General features: G+C 35.2%; 1 protein-coding gene across 3 annotated transcripts in view; it reads left to right on the plus strand.

Moving 5' to 3' along the window:
* The window catches only part of STK4 (serine/threonine kinase 4), a 65,296-nt gene that overhangs the window by 23,560 nt on the left and 22,512 nt on the right, over window positions 1-19,224 (plus strand). For 2 of the 3 annotated variants that reach the window (XM_039351313.1, XM_039351312.1), the window contains exons 7-10: window positions 1,952-2,089; window positions 2,524-2,652; window positions 4,625-4,811; window positions 18,089-18,240. In XM_039351313.1, coding sequence (XP_039207247.1) covers window positions 1,952-2,089; window positions 2,524-2,652; window positions 4,625-4,811; window positions 18,089-18,240 — 606 coding nt within the window. Of the gene's footprint in view, window positions 1-1,951; window positions 2,090-2,523; window positions 2,653-4,624; window positions 4,812-14,022; window positions 14,441-18,088; window positions 18,241-19,224 lie in introns of those variants that run through there. The other variant, XM_039351314.1, reaches the window with a different exon arrangement.

The following is a 19,224-nucleotide window of genomic DNA, read 5'->3' on the forward strand; positions in this document are numbered from 1 at the left end:
TGTAGAGCGTGTTGTCTTGGTTTATATTTTAACAAGAAAAAAAAAGGACAGTAATAATTAACAGTCAATAATGATTAAATTTGATAATTCCATAATTAATATATTAATAATACATTTCTTTGATCTTCCCTTCTCCTATTTGTATTTTCCTTCTTTAATCTTAGTCGAAATATAATTCTTAATATTTTCAATATATAAATGATTAGATAGGGGCATTTTTTATATTTATACAAATAATAATAATCTCTCTATATAACATTTTTTCAGCTTATATTATTCTCATAACCATCATCTCATTAGTTCAGCATACATCCTATTTTTATAATTTTTGTTCGCTTAGGTTCCTTTATATTCAATCCAATTCTTATCAGGCATAATTTCTTCATATTTGTCATCTCACTATCTAAATTTTCCTGTTTAGGTACATCATCCCAATATTTTATGTCATGCATTATAGAAATACTATACTTTTTATCTGTCTTATAGTATCTAGATATAACATCCTTTTAAATCAGTTAATATTTTACTTATATATTAATAAAAGTTACATCAACCTACTATTTTAACATTTAATATATTATAAAACATACTATATTATTAAATCTCATTATCCTTCTTGTTATAAGGATAATGTTTGAAATTCTCTGTTCTTTTAGCCATATTCAAACAAATGTTTATTCACGTAATAGTCCATCTGGTAGGGCAAGTCAAATCTCTTGTAGCTGTCTCTGAACTTTTTTTGCCAAGTAATTTTTCAAGTTGGTATAATCTGCTTACCCAAAAGTTCCTGTATTTTTACAAATGTTGTTGGGAATACAAAAGATGAAGTAAGTAAGATAAATTCTTTTTGTCCCCAAAACTTTAATAGTTCTCCTAATAATTCCATTTTTCTTGTTGTATCAGAACCTTGTAGATTTTTTCCTCTTTGTGTCAAATTGTAATTCTTTTCCTTTGTTATTTCATCAATTTGATCATACTCTTCTAGTTTGTAATCTGCTGTCTGCTTTGTTTGTTCCTTTATTGTTATTTTCTGGGTATTTTTTAATTGTAGAATTAGATTGGAAATATGCTTATTTAAGTCTTCAAAGTTTTGAATTTCGTCGTGGTTTGAATCTATTATCATTTGTGTTTGTCCTAACATTACATATATTTCCTCCTGGAAAGTATTTATCTTGCCTTGAAGTATTGCTTCTGGAGGCCCTTGATTTTCCAGGCTAAGTCCTTCTATGTGTTTCTGTTAACTCTTCTTAGATAATAAAAGGTTTATCATTTTCAACCCACTTTAAGCAGGAAGTTAGATTCAGTAAAGTTCAAAGTTATTTGAATGTGAATATGTAAATATATTTAAATGTATCATAGTACCATTGCTAATTACAGTTAGTCCTTGACTTACAACAACAATTGAGCCCAAAATTTAAGTTGCTAAGTGAGACATTTGTTAAGTGAATTTTGCCCCATTTTACAACCTTTCTTGATATATTTATTAAATGAATCACTGCAGTTGTTAAATTAGTAACACAGTTGTTAAATGAATCTGGCTTCCCCATTGACTTTGCTGGTGAGAAGGTTGCAAAAGGTGATTACATGACACCACGACTCTGCAACCATCACAAATATGAACCAGTTGCCAAGTGTGAAAAACAGTGCCGTTGTAACTTCAAATGATCACTAAATGAACTGTTGTAAGTTGAGAACTACCTGTATGCTGAAACAGAGGATGAAGACCACTAGGACAGCTTTTCCAATCTGGGTCATTCAGATAATTGGGGTTGTCATTGCATTTAATATGTTGGGGAAGACTGCAGTAATGTACGGTTCCAGCCTTGTGGTCTGAAGCGGGATATTGTTATCCTTTAATATTTTCTGCGAGGCCAAGAATGACAGTCTGTATATCTATTTTTTGATTACTTATAACATGGCAAAGGACAAAAACCAATATTGTTATTTGCAGGCAATTTTCATGATTCCAACAAATCCACCACCAACATTTCGAAAGCCAGAACTATGGTCAGATGAATTTACAGATTTTGTAAAACAGTGTCTTGTGAAGTGTCCAGAACAAAGGGCCACTGCAACGCAGTTGCTTCAGGTTAGTATCTGCTCTTCTGGAATGGAAGGAAATATGGAGCTCTTCCCTCCACATACATGTTTAGAGAGCTTAACAAAGTAGAATTTTCTTTTGAGTTTTTAATGGGGGATGAGAGGAGAATGAGAAGCTCCCCCCCCTTTCAATTTTATTTTACCAAAATTTGAAAAATTGGGTCCCTGAATTTTGGGAGTTTCCAAAGATGCTAGAAGGGACAGGCTAAATCCTGCAGATTGGACCTCTCTGTTCTAGGCTATTAAAGTATTATAGAATAGCGTATCAGATTTTCCGTTTTTGTATAAATTATATAAGTTGAACAAAATTGACCCGATCTTGCATTAAAGTTACTACTGGCATTCTCTTTGGAGTTGTATTGACTTATTTTTTTCTTACCGCCTTTAACTCTTTTGTTAAAAATATATATATTTGTTTTCTAGCACCCTTTTGTAAAAAATGCCAAAGGAGTTTTCATCTTACGAGATATGATTAACGAGGCAATGGATATTAAACTAAAAATTCAGCAAGCTCAACAGCGTGACTTATTTCATGACGATGAAGAAAATTCAGTGAGTGCTAAAGCCATTAAGTTTTCTGTAGTAGCGTTATAAATTCTTTTCCCCCCCATACTGTTGCAATTGAGTCTATTGTTTAATATTTATTTATTACTAGTATTTCTGTGCCAATCTGTTCCAACTAGTTCTGAGTACTAGATAACATAACCTGAAAATTAAAAATACAGTAATTAATTTCTTAAGTGTTTTAAATTAATTTCTTAAATCTGGTAACTTTTCCTTTAAAAAAACCCACCTCTTCAAAGATGAAAGTGTCAACAGACTGCAAGATGAATTTGCTGCAGTCTTTCCCAACCTCTTTCCTTCCTATCCTATGAGGAGGAGGAAATAACAGGACCATTGCTTTATGGATGGTATCTGCTCATTTGATCCCTCTAAAGCCTTTTGTGTATTGAGAGTGATGAGATATTGGCAAGTTCCATGAAACACCAGAAAGCCAAGCTCAGCCCCATAAGGCACCTGCTTTGAGCTCCTAAAGGAAAGATGGAGTGCAATCTAATAAACGAACTATAGGAAGGCAAGGTTTTTGACACCTGCTTTGAACTGTGAGCAATCTATCAGTTATATCATCTGCTTCAGAATTATATCTGAATATAATTCAGATATAATTATAATTATATAATTATATCTGAATTATATCTGAAGAGCCGAGGTGGTGCAGCAGTTAGGTAGTACTGCAGGCCACTTTAGCTGACTGTGTTCAGCAGGTCAGTGGTTCAGATCTCACCGGCTCAAGGTTGACTCAGCCTTCCATCCTTCCGAGGTAGGTAAAATGAGGACCCAGATTGTTGGGGGCAATGTAAATATATATACATTGCTTACTGGTGTACACCGCTTAGAGAGTGCTTGCACTTAAAGCGGTATATAAGTCTCATAAATAAATAAATAAATAAATATTGTCTTCTAAGTTTGCTTTTTTTTCTATTTTATTTTCTAAACACGGCAGTCATTTTTGTGATCTTTGTTCATTCCTCTAACAAAGAGGAAACAACTTCAAAAATTAGCATTTGCTGCTTCATATGTTTGCTGCTCTTTTTTGTTTTGGCCATCCTAGTTTATTGTCTGTGGGTCATTTTGATATATGGAAGCCAGTTGAGTACAAACATGGTTGCTCTGTTACAGATGTTTCTCTGCAGTTCATTAGATATAATTTAAATTTCTTAATATCCCTAGTTTCCATTCTTGATGTTTAATGACAGAATTGTGTGCCATCAAATTAGCATCAGTGACCACATAGATCAATTTCCTTAAGATGATTTGCATGGTCCTTCAGATCTTCCAATAGTGTACCCATTGCCACTATAATTCCAATCACGTTTCTGGTGGTCATCCTCTTGTCTTCCAGTAACATCCTCTTGTCTTCCAGTAACAAAATAAATCTCACGATGGAATATTTTACTATCCATTTGTGGCCAAAAGGAGAAAACAAATTAACAGGTAGTCCTCGATTTACAACAATTAATTTTAGTGACCATTCAAAGTTACAACAGCAGTGAAAGAAGTGACTTATGACCACTTTTCACAGTTACAATTTTTGTAGCACCTCCATGATCATGTAATCAAAATTCAGATGATTGGCAACTGGTTCATATTTATGACTGTTGCTGTATCCTAAGGTCATGTGATCAGCCTTTAAGACATTCTGATGAGCAAAGTCAGTGGGGAAACCAGATTCATTTAACAACCGGATTACTAACTTATCAACTGCAGTGATTCACTTAACAACTGTGGCAAAAAAGTTGTAAAATGGGGCAAAACTCACTTAACAACAGAAATTTTGTCATAAATCAAGGACTACCTGTATGATGCTGTTTGATGAGTTTTACAAATATGTTTGGAAACAAACCATATATTCTTGCTTCACTTTTGTTGCTATGGTAATTGAAGAATCATGATGCCTTGAACGATTCTACATGACTGGAGTTACCTTCCTTAAGTTAGAAGTTTTTCTTGTCTCTTGATGTAGGAAGAAGATGAAATTGATTCTAGGACTATGGTTCGAGCAAGGGGACAAGAGACGGGTACAATCAGAGCTGCTTGTGGAATGAGTGAAGGTGTTAATACCATGATAGAATATAATGACACTTTAGCAACACAATTGGGAACAATGGTCATAAATGCAGAAGATGAGGAAGATGAGGGAACCATGAAAAGTAAGTGCTTTTTAAAATTATTCAGCGAAAGCAGGAGCAAGGATACTCAGTAATTCAATATAGAAAAAATATTAAAAATATATTGGCAATAAAGGTGACAATTCATGTAAATTTGGTTGTTTCTGCTAGGTAAGAAAAGAAGAACTTGTTTTAGAAGGAAGTACTGTAGCCAATGCTTGTCAACTTAGATGCACAAATTTAATTGGTTAGAATTATCCAGTTGGGTATGAATGTTACTGAGATTATGTTACTAAGAATGTCTCTAGGATGGTGCAGAATGCATAGTAAGTTGTGAAGCTTAATGGAAAGCAAAAACAAAAAGATAATCAGCTATCTGAATCTTCCATTGAGATTAATACAAAATTTAAGCTTTAAATAAGGAAAAGCTAGTGTGAGTGATGAGTGATGTGTAATAGAGATAGTTATTACATAGAACATTTACAGATGCTTATACTACAAATGGACATGGTTATAAAATGCTTGCTTAAACTATGGTGATTGATCCCCCAGATTATTGAGCCTATCAATAAATGCCTTATTAAATACTTATTTTCAAACACATCATTGTAAGAAAAGGAATTTAATGGAATATTTTGTCTTTTCTGCTATAGGCAGAAGTCTGTGATTTATTTTTGGATTTGTAATATTTCAGTGACAAAAAGTGGAACAGTTTGGGATTAAGATGAAAGATTTAAATTGTTTAATTTCTATCCATGTGATCTTTCAATACATGATAGAATTTGCAGCTTTCACTCAATTTTTCTTGGCCTACCGGACTTTATTTCTAAATATGAGATGTGCCTTCTGCATGAAATCTTCCTACTTTAAATTAGGGATTGTACTGCGGTGTGAACTTTAGTGTAATTTTGTGTTAATATTATCTGGCTTTAGCAGAAAAAATGATGCAATGGAGCATCAACTAAAAGATATAGCAATGAGAGCAGTTAATCAAAAGGGGGAGCTCCAACATAGCTTCAAGTGATAGATTAGTAGAAAGTTGACTCAGAACTTATTTTTTCCTTGGTGTTATTAACAATGTCAAAAACAATTACTTAATTATTCTAACTATTGCATAAGGATCATTTGGTATGCATCTATAGTATGTCCCTAATATTTATTTATTTTGTCAGGCTCCAAAAACCAGGAAAGACCACACACAATTACTTCTAAGCAGCTTCCTTTATTGTTTTTTGCCTATAGACAGAAATTTTACCAAACTGAAGCAAACTACTTACATCACTAAAATATATTCAGAACTTTTAGGAAGGAGCTGTCTTGATCCTCTTTCTTCAACCCAAATATCTAACTTTGCTGTCTCTTGCTTCTCTGGAATGTAGAACCTCCCTTCTGGGAACCCAGACATTCCACCACATATACAATGGGTTAACGAGAGATTGACACAAATGCCTTGTTAGTATTATAATCATCAGGAAACTTTTTTCTGAGTTTTCTGTCATGTTAAATCTAGGGATATTTAGCTATTTGGCTGCAAAGCAGCAAAGATGCTTCAGTGAGAGTCTGGGTACATGTGTCTGGGCCTCCTTACCTGCACCTTTTCCTGGGATCACACTTTAGATGCAGATCCAGGAAAATATGCTTTTAATGAGTTGATGAATGGGGATGGATGGGCAAGGTTGCACCATGTTCACATCTCAAACACATATTTTCTTAGGATTTCATGGCTATTACCACTTCTTTAAGAGATACTGGAAAATGAAACAAGTAAAACCCAAAAAACTAATAGCTCGTGAAGATTCATAAGCTGAGAAATGACAAAAAGAAGGAAGCTTGTGACATAGATGTGCAAAGAGAGGTGTGGGTGTGTGGAGACAAATATATTATGGAGTGCAAGCAGCAGTTTTCAGAAGAATGAGTTTAAAAGGACGCATCCACAAATGATATGAATTAAAACTGGAACCGGGTATACTAGGGAAGAGGTCTGCAACCTTGACAACTTTAAGACTTGTGGACTTCAGTTCCCAGAATTCCTCAGCCAGCTATGCTACTAAGGTTTCTCAGCCTGAACAATTTTAAGATGAGTGGACTTCAGTTCCCAAAATTGGCTGGCTGGAGAATTTTTGGAGTTTGAAGTCCACTTGTCTTAAAGTTGCTGTAGTTGAGAAACACTGTTGTATACAGTATATGAAGAATGTTTATGGTTACTATTTCCTATCCATTGAAAACCAATGTCAAGCTGACCTGCAAGTGTCTTCGTGGCTCTGAAACATAGAGATGAATATCATTTTTTTCAAGGTGACTTGTGCCATGTTCAATATATGGAGTGCTCCACATACATTTATTTCTAAGGCTCTGTTTTTCTCTTTATCACTTCCACAGCAATAACTTAGTTCACATTTCATTAAATTGATTTAGCTGTAAAAATTTATCAGCCTTGTGTAGGATTCTTCATGGGAAATAGTTTTTAATGATCACTATAACTAAATGGTGTTTTAAATGCAGTTGGATTGAGGTCATTAATATCCTAAAGTGGCTCATATTTCATGCCACTCTATTTGTGTTAAACGGAAAAGCATTAAATGGAAAAAATGAATTATCTGTTTGCCCATAAAATAGGTATGTGATAAAAATGATAGATACGAGTTTTTATCTGTTGGGTCTAACATTGAGTTTTCTTCTTCTTAAATATACTTTCAGTGAAAATGTTATTCATCAGAAATATGTAACATTTGATTCATGGGGATAGTAGGGAATCTTCTACCCTCATCTGGCATTTTGTATTTGGTTTTGATTGGTTCTTGCAAGTCTGTGTCCTCCATGATTATACCATCCTTAAATCTATTTTGATGAAGGCTGGTATAAAAACATTTGAAATAGATAAAACATGTTGAGAAGTAAAAGCGACCCTGCTAAGAAAATGTTCATTGGTATTATTTTTGATCTATTGCTTGGATCAAGAGGGGGAATATTTGTTTCCAAGGTCGGTGCTTGAATTACATTCTTTCATATTTATTGGTTTTGGCAACAAGGCAGTTCAATGCTTTTTACTTCTCTGAGTGAATTAAAATATTTGCTTCCTTCCAGTAAGTATTATGTTTTGAAAAAATAATATAAGTTTTATTGACATGAATTAGGATGTTCTTTAGTTTCATTTTTAATGTTTGCCACTACCTCATATTACTACTGTGTACCAGGAAAAAATTAAGGGAACATTTCATCCCTTTCAATGCAGGCTTTACAATTTGGCTGTTAAAACTACTCTTGGTCGAGCTTTCCTCTGAACTTTGATTTAGATTTCTTTCTGCTTGTGTGCAATTTTTCCACGTTGCTTTGCTGTCTCCTGTACTAGATATGTAGTTCACTGTGCTCTTTTCAATTTTCACCTTTTCATATCAGCACCCTGTGTTTAGAGTGAACATTCAGACTGACGAGATTGTGACATCACAAAAGTAACAAATGTTCAAATTTCAAAGTATTCTTTTTATTGCTGAACTTGGAGACTGAAATGGTTTATTTATTTATTTATTTTTAAATAGAGACAGTCCCTGGATTGCACAAATATTCCTTTTCAAGAACCCTTCCATAAGCTAACAGTTCTATAACATTGCACCCATGTGTAAAATGAGGACCTTCAGTTTTGACTAGACACAAAATTGTGGCTGCTATTTTGGTATGTGGGAGACAGGAGGAAGAGTTGCAATCCACAGGAGATGAGAAACCTAGTTTTCCAGAGAGTGAAAAGACAGGTGGGGAGAAATTTTTCCCAGCATTCAAGATTCTGTTAACATAATTCTGTTACAACAAAGATAGAGTTAGAGCTTATAGTTCTGCTTCTTGTCTAGACTATCTCAAAGGGCTAACGTCAATCTTTTAAGACTCTTACTTTCTTCCTAAGAGAGGCAGAAGATTTTGGTTGGAGTTTTTGTAATGGTCTCCAGTGCTCAGAGGACACTTACATCCGCCAAGCCCCTAGTTGCTGCATTGTCACAACACCAGCAACACATGTATGTACAAGTAACTAATTTACAGAATGCTATCATAAAACTAATAGAACAACTGGGACAGAATTTGCCCCAACCTAGGGAAGCATGACAAAACGCAGCTCTTCCTTTTGTCCCCCAAGGTCATTCTCACATATCATTATATTAGAAAAGTAAAGCTCATCTGCTTCGTTCAATAAGCTTTTCACTTGGTAATTTCTCATGCAGAGCAATGGCTCTATTTTCTCAGTAAAATTGGAGATCTGAAACAGTATAATTATAGGAGCCTCAGAACAGCATCCTTTAAATGTGTAGACAAAGCATGATTGATCACATATTTTTAAGGGAGAGCTGAAGGTGCTTTAATAACAGGTTGTTTTTTTTTCTGTTACATCTTATGCCTGGTTTCCAGTTTTGAAAAAAACTTTTTATAGGAGATGGCTTTATTATGGTTACAGATAAGTTCTTTCTGCTTTCAGAATGGCTTTTTATGCATTTTAAAAAAAATCTATCAGTTGTAAAGTTTAAGAATACGGAAATCATATAGCATTATTGATATTGCACTCTGATTCATGAAGTTGAGATCTAATGTCTAACCATTTAGCACTTTATGATAAAATTGTTTTATTGAGTACATTAAAAAGTAGGAATAAACAACAGCTGATTACTTTGTACTGAGCATGTCTTTATATTTTAATTATAGACCTGGCTTATACACTACACAAAGTTTGTTTAACTAAGGTTTACTGAATAACAACCAATTATGAACACAATGGCTGGCTTCACACTTGTTAAGACAAAAGCAAACAAGCAATATTTAAACAAAAGAGAGATGTTCTGCCGAAGTCTTAGGTCAGGGAACGGCTCCTTCTGGGAGAAAGCAATCACATGCAGAGCCAAATTTGGAGCTACTCAGGGACCAGAAGATTTCTGAACAAACAGCCACTCTGTCTTGCAAGGAATTCAACTTGAGTCTGTTTCGAGCCATCAAGTCCCTGACAGTCTCCAGATCCTGGGTCAGGATATCCATTTAATTTCTCTTTTAGCCCAGGGTAGAGATTTAGTTATCAGCATAATGATGATAATCTTAACATTGACCAACAGATGATTTTTGCTAGAGGTGTCATAAATGTTAAATAAGTTGGGGATCAGCCATGCCTTGGGTCAGCCCACACTGGGCTGATTAGAACCATGAACTTTCTTCCTCCTTCACTTTCAACATTGCTTAGGGAGGAGCAGAATTGCTGTAAAACAGATTCCTTCAATCCCAAGTGTTGCAGTTGGTTCAGAAGAGTACTTATTGAAGCTCTGTGCTATTGAGAGTCAATCTAACAGGATCAGCACAGTGGTAATCCAGGTCTCCTTGGAAGTCATCTTCAAGAGTGACCAATAAGGTTTCCCTAGATTAAAAAAACATAATAAAATATAAATGTTTAAAAACATCTATATTCAGAGACCAATGGGTAGGCTATCTAACCATTGAAACACAGTCTGGATCAGTCTGGGACCTGCAGATATTTTACCCTCAATCTCCTTTTTTTTCCTGCAACTTCTATTTTTTCTCTTTATTCTCTTTAGTCTATACAGTATCTTGTTTATATAAAAATAGCCATTGACTTATTTTTGCAATCCATTATTATGGTCTAATAAAATAGCACATGTCTCTCATTGCTAAATGTAAGACTTATGGTCCTCATTTCTAAGTTAGATATCAAAAAAAAAATTGCATCTGTACTTTTGTGGTACTTTAGCATATCATTATGTAAAATGAGTTTCAGTAAAATGAGTTTGCAGTAAGCAGGAAAAAGTTCTTGACTTTAATAATTTAAAAATCTATAGTTTACTTTTATACTTGAATACTTCTAGGAACGCCAGTTAAATTGCTATTGTCATTTTAAAGATTTATATTAATATTTTAGACAGTATGCACAGACTATCTTGCATACCTTGAAATATTAACAATTGACCACCTCCTTATGGGAGTTCACTTTGCCATTTGTCTCTGCCATGAATAGAACATTATCCTTATAAAGTTTTTTTCATGCTGTCTGTCACAACACACATATAGGATTACAAATAATAAAAATTGATTCATTAAAATTTTGGAATTACGGTTTTATAACGTATGGGAGATGGCCTCAAAGAGTAGCTGCAGTGATAGGTATGGCCAGTTGCTGAGCTCTCATTTGCTAGAAGATTTCACCCCACAGTGTCAAAACTTTGGACAGCCATCCTGAACTAAGGTTCTCAAATAGGCTTCTCTAACTAGGTTTATTAAAAGGATAGGAGTTACAGAAATCCCAAAACTAAATGGTTCACTTCCCAATTTATTTCTGATTTTATTAGGGCAGGCCTTTGTTCTTTTTCCTGGTAAGAGCCTTTTGTAGAGATGTAGCTATCTGTGCAGATAATGGAAGAATGTCAAATGTTCTGAATTTGCAATATTTTTCAAGCCATCACCCATTCTCTGAGGCACCCACTCTCTTCTCAACTATAGCACCCAGAGTGTTTGCTACCACCTAATAGGGTATTTGTGCCATACCCCCCAAAAAATGGAATCTTTGAAAAAACTCAGATGGGATAGGCATTTGGTTAAGAGCATCGGGGGAGTGCTGAGAGACAGAGGTTAGGGGGCAGGGAATAGCTCACCTTGAGGCAGACCACCAGCTCAATCCCAAGATCCAAGTGCTTTTTAACTGCAGCAACTTTAATAAACTCTATTGGGGCTGGAATTACCATGACTGATTCTTTGAAATGTTGCACTACTTTCTAGGTAGATTGACTCATTGTTTTCTCCCTATGCATTATAGTTTTGTTCTTGTTAAAAGCCTAAGAAACTTCCTAAGGTACTTTACACAGTTACATTAAAATCAGGTAGGGCTACATTAATAGGGCTACATTAATATGAAGAACTGTGCAATGAGTTGCCTGAAACCTCATGGTTATGAACACCTGTGAAACATTAAGGAAAAGTTTACATTTGTGTGCTACTTTAATTTTTATTTATTTTCATAAGTAAATAAATAGTCCAGCAACATGATATAACTGTTTCGTATCTGGTGGTACATGTATTTATTTATCTGTAAAAGGTTTCCCTCTCCAGCTGAGTCTAACTCTAGGAGGTGGTGCTCATCTCTGTTCTTAGTCAAGGGAGCCAGCATTGCCCGGAGACATTTCCATAGTCATGTAGCCAGCATGACTATATGACGAGGCACATGGAATGCTATTACCTTCCCACTGAAGTGGTACCTATTTATCTACTTGCTTTTTGTATACTTTTGAACTGCGGGGTGGGCAGGAGTTGGGGCAAGTAATGGGGGCTGACCCCTGACTGTTGCAGCTGACAAACTCAGGGTCTTTAACTACTGAGCCATTAGACCCCTCTTATTTATCTGAGTAATATATAATCTGGCAGGAGGGATCTTGAGTAAATGACTTTTCCAGTTCTTTTAGCCTAAGATGCCAGGAAATGAGACACTGCTAATTTTCTTATATTACATTAAGTCAGAATTTCTGTTGAGTTGATTAAACATATGCTTCTTCAGCTTAAGATTGTTAGTGAAGACTGGTTCTGGGCAAAGTTATTTGCACATACCTGTTTTATAGTTGCTGAGATCTGGAATTTCCGGATTATCCCTGAGACTTGGCCAGTCTCTCCCTTTTTAAAATAATAAAAATGAAAAATAGCTGGACTGTGTTTCCAAACTAAAGAACCAGTATCTGTACCATTATTTTAATTTAATTTTTGAACAATGCCTTCTCACATCATGGAAATGGCTGTTGACGACTGGCTGTTGATGGGCGCTCCATCACTGGAGATTTTTAAGAAGAGACTAGACAATCACCAATCTGAGATGGTATAGGTTTTCCTGCTTGAGCTGGGGGATGGACTAGAAGACTTCCAAAGTCCCTTCCAGCTCTATTCTATTCTAAGACTAATCCTTAGCTTTAGAAGCATATCCCAACTCTGGAAAAAGCTTTAAAAAAAAGAAGAAAGGGAACTTTGGTATTAGAGGACCGTGTAAATGATTGGACAGCATTAGCTGGTAGAGTGCTAGAGAGGTGCAGGAAAATGGGGTGTTTGAATTGGGGGGAGGAGAAGTAATGAATAAGAAAAGAGAAACAGCACAAGGATTTCAGTTTATTTTCTGGGTGGAGGGTTTTTTTGTGCATGTGTGTACAACATTTGCATTTGCATTTTGGAAGGATATGTGGGGAAAATGGCTTTGTGAGGGAACCTTGTATTGGCTTAAAGAGTGGTTTGAATTCCAGGACTGAGATCCATATCTGCTATGCAAGTTCCTGGACTGCCTGTGATGACCCCTGTGTCTAACCGCACTTTATATTACCAACTTAAAGAACAATAAAAATGTTCAAAAAATATACAGTCTAGTATGTGAAACACTGCAAGATTTCTTTTTATTGTTGTTTTTTCTTTAACAATTTGGACACATTGATTTGATTTTGCAGAGCAACTCATAAATGTGTGTAGGTGGCAATTTACATGCAGGAATCCATCACTCTTCAAAACAATATCACATATATATATATGAATCATCTTGGTAAATAAGCTAGGAGTATTGATGATTTTACCTTATGTCTTTTTATGATGTATTTTGCAGATACTGTATTTGACAGACATTTTACATGAATTCCATTCACATGGAGATGTTTTGTAGGGCATATCAGTTTGACTTTATTCAGACCAGTGAACTAGCCAGCATACTTCTAGAGTTACATGGGCCAGCCTCTTTAGTAGATCACATTTTTTAAAAAAATGTACAAGAATCTAGAACATTAACATGATTTTAGTTGGCTTTGTAATAGGACATGATTATCATGTGAAAATATTTTACCTAAAATATCACTGAAGGCAATACTATCTTTTATAGATTCCTCTATGACCATTGATGTTGTTTGGGAAGGACTTACATAGGATAATCTTCCCAGAGATTAATAAGGACTTGGAGTGATACTTCTTTAGTGGTTTTGCTGCTGTTGTGGAACTTCCATTAAGGGAAAATCAATCAACCAAAATTTGTATTTCTGAGCAGGCAGCAGAAATGTGGTAATGCAAATGCCAGCAAACTTTTGCATCTGTCCTGGACCAAGATAAACATTTTACACTGTTTGTGTTACAGTTTGTTATTAAATAATGGTTTTAAGCATTGTGTTTAGAAAATATTTTTATATGTTTTATAGAAACTTCAAAATATATTGGAGAGATTGCAATTCTTATTTTTTTTCTTTTTTCTTTTTGCTTCATTTCACAGTTGGGTACACATTCTAGATTGCCATGCAGTTTGCCTTTTGTGCTGCAGAAATTATGTTTCTAGCCTGCCTTATTACATAAGAGCTTTAATATGTCTTAAAAGAAGAATCATCAAAATCTGGAATATTGTGCATTGAAATTGATACAGTAATTTTAGAGCAGTCTTATACATGTTAATTGAGAAGCCCAACCACTATCATAACATATAAGTGCATATAAAATTGCAGACTAAATGCTTCAGTTGGCATTTATTATGCAGCTTCTAGATAACCATAAAACATAAATTGCATTGACATGGTGGACACCAAGGTTTACCAATCTTAAATATCATGCAACAATTTTGCATTTTATGGAAAGAGGAGTGGATTGTAAGTGCAGGGGCCATGCTAATGTTAACCTCAGATGAGAAATTAATTAAGAAAATGTATAACTTTTTGTTAATTTTAGATATGGAAAGTGAACAAGTGAAAGAAACAATGATAAGATGGGCAAAAAAATTTGGTTATGATATAGAATTAAAAAATGGCAAATGTTATGGGAGAGAAACTATAAATTAACAATGTCAACTTCATACAAAGAAAATCTGTATAAAATGTTTTATAGATGGCACCTTCCACCAGCAAGATTAGCAAAAATGTTTAAAAATATGTCACATAGATGTTGGAAATGTAAACATAACATAGGCACGTATTATCATATTTGGTGGACATGTGGGAAGGCAAAGGCCTATTGGAAAAGCATACATATGTGGTTAGAAAAAATATTGGGCGAACAAGTGGATTTTAAACCTGAACATTTTTACTAGGCATTAGGTCTGAAAAGACTAATAAGCAGAAATTATATTTAACTTTACATATTACCACAGCAGCGAGAATAATTTTTGCACAATATTGGAAGAATGAAGGATTGCCATCAGAGGAAGAAATAATTACGAAAATATTGGAATGTGCAGAGATGGACAGACTAACTATGAGGCTGAAAGACAAAGAAGATACGGACTACTATCAAATTTGGAATTTATTTTATTCTTGGTTAGAGAAAAGAATGAAGGATTAGGAGTTGAACATGTATTAGCTTAGCAAACTCCAGACAACTTGTTGATTGGAAAAATTAACATATGTTGATGAAAAAAAATTAATAAAAAAGATTGATAAAAGGAGTGGATTCTAAGTGTGGGCAACATCATGTGGACCTTTCTCAAAATTTATCGAAGGGTAATTTAACTGTGAAATAAAAGCTTTTATGAAAACATCTTATCTTTTTTATTAGTTTGGATAAATCTGTTGAATGTTTCTGAGAGTGCTTTGTATTTTGTTCAGTGCATGGATTGTTACATATATGAGTACCTCATAACTGAATAGTCACGGGAGTGAACAGAAGCTTGACATTCCATTTTCTCCACTATCTGTTGCCTTTTGCCCTTTCTCAGTTAATTTACAGCTATTCCATCAAGTTGTAGAGTAGAAAAAGAGAAGCAAGGCTACTCCATTGCCTCTGCTGAAAAATTCAGATTTTTGATGATACTTCCTTTGTTAACTCTGGATTGGTAACCTTAAAAGGATATGTTTAAAATAAGAACTAGTTATAGAATGAGGCATTTATTTGCATAAGCTTCCACATCTCATAACAGAATGGGCTATTGGTAGTGAATGCTAAAATAAATAACACTAGCTACATACAGTGTTATATTTCCCTCTTCTTCTCTATGTGAAATGGAGATAATTGAAAACAAATTCCTAGGTATTATCTAAATGACATTGCATTATCTAAATGATACCTAAATATTTACAATGACATTGAGACAGAGCTCCTTGATAACATCAATAATGTGTTCTTTAAAAATCTTTAGAATACAAACAAAATAGTTGCTGAAATAGTTTAATGCAGACATGTCAAACTCACAATGTCCACATGACGTCATGCGACGTATCGGAACTTTTTCCCCATTGCTGGCAATGGGGTGGGCGTGCTTTCCTCGTGACGCGTCCGGTCCGCGGGCTGGCAGTTTAACACCCCTGGTCTAATGGTTTATAAGTCAAACCCAACATTCTCTATTTGTTAAATTTATAGCCTGTTTTCTAAGAGCTCTGCATTTCAGTATAACCTGGTTGTAATGTGTAATGTGTAGATGTAACGTGGGTTTTAAGGTGTAGAAAATGATTCTAAAAATTCTAATCTGAGTGATTTTAAATTAGGCTTGCTAAACTGTTTCCTGCCTCTCTTCTAAACAATTATATATATATATATATATATATATATATATATATATATATATATATATATATATATATGTAGGTTTTTGGTTATTCGGGTTTTCTCCTGCGTAAAATTGGAAGTGTCTTGGCAATGTTTCGACAAAGTCCCATTCGTCATCTTCAGGCTGGTGTTTTCGGCTTTGTGCTTTTGATCAGCAATGTGTGGTCTTAGCTGTTTCTTCTTTTACTGCCAGTGGGTGTGACTGATTTGGGTGGGAGCTTGGCTGTGGTTCTGATTGGGTGGAGGTGTGTTCTGAATGGTTAGGGGCTTGGCTTGCTTCGATTGCTGGGGGAGTGTTTCTGTTTGGTTGTGCTCAGGTTAGTCTGAGTTGCAGAGGTTTAAGATTTTGGCTGCCTGTGTGGTTTTTTGTGAGTGTGGTCTGGTATCATGATTGACAAACGACTCCCTAACACAAAAAATGATACCAACCACACTCACAAAAAACCACACAGGAGGTCACCACCACACATCCACGCAAAAAACAAACCCAAACCCACACCGATGACGAGGCACGACCACAAACCAGAAGCCAGACCACAGCTGCATCATTAGCCACTTTAAACCCCTCCAATCCATACATGAACCAAACTGACACCCTCCATGAAGAGGAGACACAACCACGAACGAGAAGCCAAAAAATAGCAAGGCAGCCCAAAATCTTAAACCCTCTGCAACTCAGACTAACCTGAGCACAACCAAACAGAACACTCCCCCAGCCAATCAGAGCACAGCCAAGCCCCTAACCATTCAGAACACACCTCCACCCAATCAGAACACAGCCAAGCTCCCACCCATCAGTTCATACCCCCACTGGCAGTTAAAAGGAATAAACAGCTAAGACCACACATTGCTGCTCAAAGCACGAAGCTGAAAACACCAGCCTGAAGATGACGAATGAGACTTCGTCGAAACGTTGCCAAGACACTTCCAATTTTACGCAGGAGAAAACCCGAACAACCAAAGACCTACATACAAATACCCGCAAAAATCTCAGAACGTTTCGACGAAGTCCCATTCGTCATCTTCAGGCTGGTGTTTTCAGCTTCGTGCTTTGGAGCAGCCAAAGCTGAGCTAAAAACACCAGCCTGAAGAGGACGAATGTGACTTCGTCGAAACGTTGCCAAGACACTTCCAATTTTACGCGGGAGAAAACCCGAACAACCAAAGACCTACATACAAATACCCGCGAAAACCTCAGAAAACACACACACACACATATATATATATATATATATACACACACACACACACACACACGGTGTGTTTGTGTGTGTGTGTGTAGGTCTTTGGTTATATAGAAACACCCGCGAAAACCTCAGAAAACATTATACACACATACACACACACACACACACACACACACATTCCATTACTAGAATCATCAAGCATTTATTTCCTATTTGAAAAATCCATCCCTGATGGAAGTCCTTCTGCAGTGTGGATAAGATAAGAGTACAAGAGTAATAGATGAATTTGCTCCTGAATGGTCTTTACTCATAGGGTGTGTCATAGAAGCTCTGAGAAATGAAGCTCTGAGAAACAAAGCGAGTAAAATGACAACTAGAGGAGTAGTACAAAAGACAAAAATGATTGAACATAGTATAGGATTATGTTGATAATAGCAATAAAATCAAGCCTACCACATTTACCAACAGGCTGATAGGGCATATTTGCAAAGTTCTTTGTGAATCAGATTTTTAATATTTACTTTCAATTAGTCACAAGATGGAGTTAATTGAATATTAAATTTGCTTAAAAAGGTTTATTAAACACCTTCTCTTCTGAATCTATAAATGTGTCTTTACTTGTAGGGAGAGATGAAACCATGCAGTCTGTCAGACCATCTTTCCTTGACTATTTTGAACAAAAGGAAAAAGAGAATTGGCAAAACAACTATGGAAGGCAAGTGTCTGAAAGATGTTCCTCAGATTGGAGAGTTCCTCTGGATGGTGATTATGAATTTGTGAGTAAAATACTTTTGTCCTGTTCTGCAATTATAATTTTTTCTGTTGTTAATGATATGGAAAGAAATAGCCTCTTCAAAGGCAAACTTGAAAAGAAAACAGAAAACATTTCAATATTCAAAAATGTAAGGAATGTTTATTTAAAGCATACAATTTAAAAACATTTAGAATGCAAATAAAATCAACAGCTTGTTCAACACACTTATTTTCTGGCTATATTGTGATTAAATAATTCAGTTACTGTGAAAATAGTATGCAGATTGTCCTTAACATATGACCACAATTGAGCCTAAAATTTCCATTGCTAAGCAAGACAATTGTAAAGTCTTTAAACCATTTTATGACCTTTCCTGCAATATTTGTTAAGTGAATCACTCCAATTGGTAAGGTCGTAAAATGGTTGTTAAGTGGATCTGACTTTCCCATTGACTTTTCTCATCAGAAAGTTGTAAAAGGGGATCACATGACCTGGGGACATTGCAACAGTCATAAATACATGCCAGTTGCCAAGCATTCAAATTTTGATCATGTGACCAAGGGGATGCTACAGCAGACATGTGGAAAACAGTCATAAATCACTTTTTTCAGTGCTGTGTAACTTTGAATGATCACTAATTGAATGATTATAAAGCAAGGACTACCTGAATAACAATTTGGTTGCTAAATGGCTACCATTATTATGGCCACTGTCTCTCGGTAGCATATTTAGGGGACAAATTCTAGACTGTATCCTATAATACATTTTGATAAGATGCAAAATGTAGAGAACCTAATTTAATTGACTCGGTTTGTTTGGGCTGTTACAGTGTTATTTGTCTTCCATGAACTAGTTTTGATTAAAATGATCTTCTTCAGGCAAACGAACCTGAAGCTATAGTAAACATGTTGTTATTGAGAGGTAGATGTTTAGCAAGTGTTTCTTGCAGCGTGTTTAACAGAACCTTTCTCTGAATCATTCTTTCAAGCTATAGCAAAGAAAGAGA

The sequence above is a fragment of the Crotalus tigris genome, unplaced genomic scaffold (assembly GCF_016545835.1).
Source record: "Crotalus tigris isolate CLP2741 ecotype Arizona unplaced genomic scaffold, ASM1654583v1 scf7180000018371.15429387391:27106975, whole genome shotgun sequence".
Taxonomy (NCBI): domain Eukaryota; kingdom Metazoa; phylum Chordata; class Lepidosauria; order Squamata; family Viperidae; genus Crotalus; species Crotalus tigris.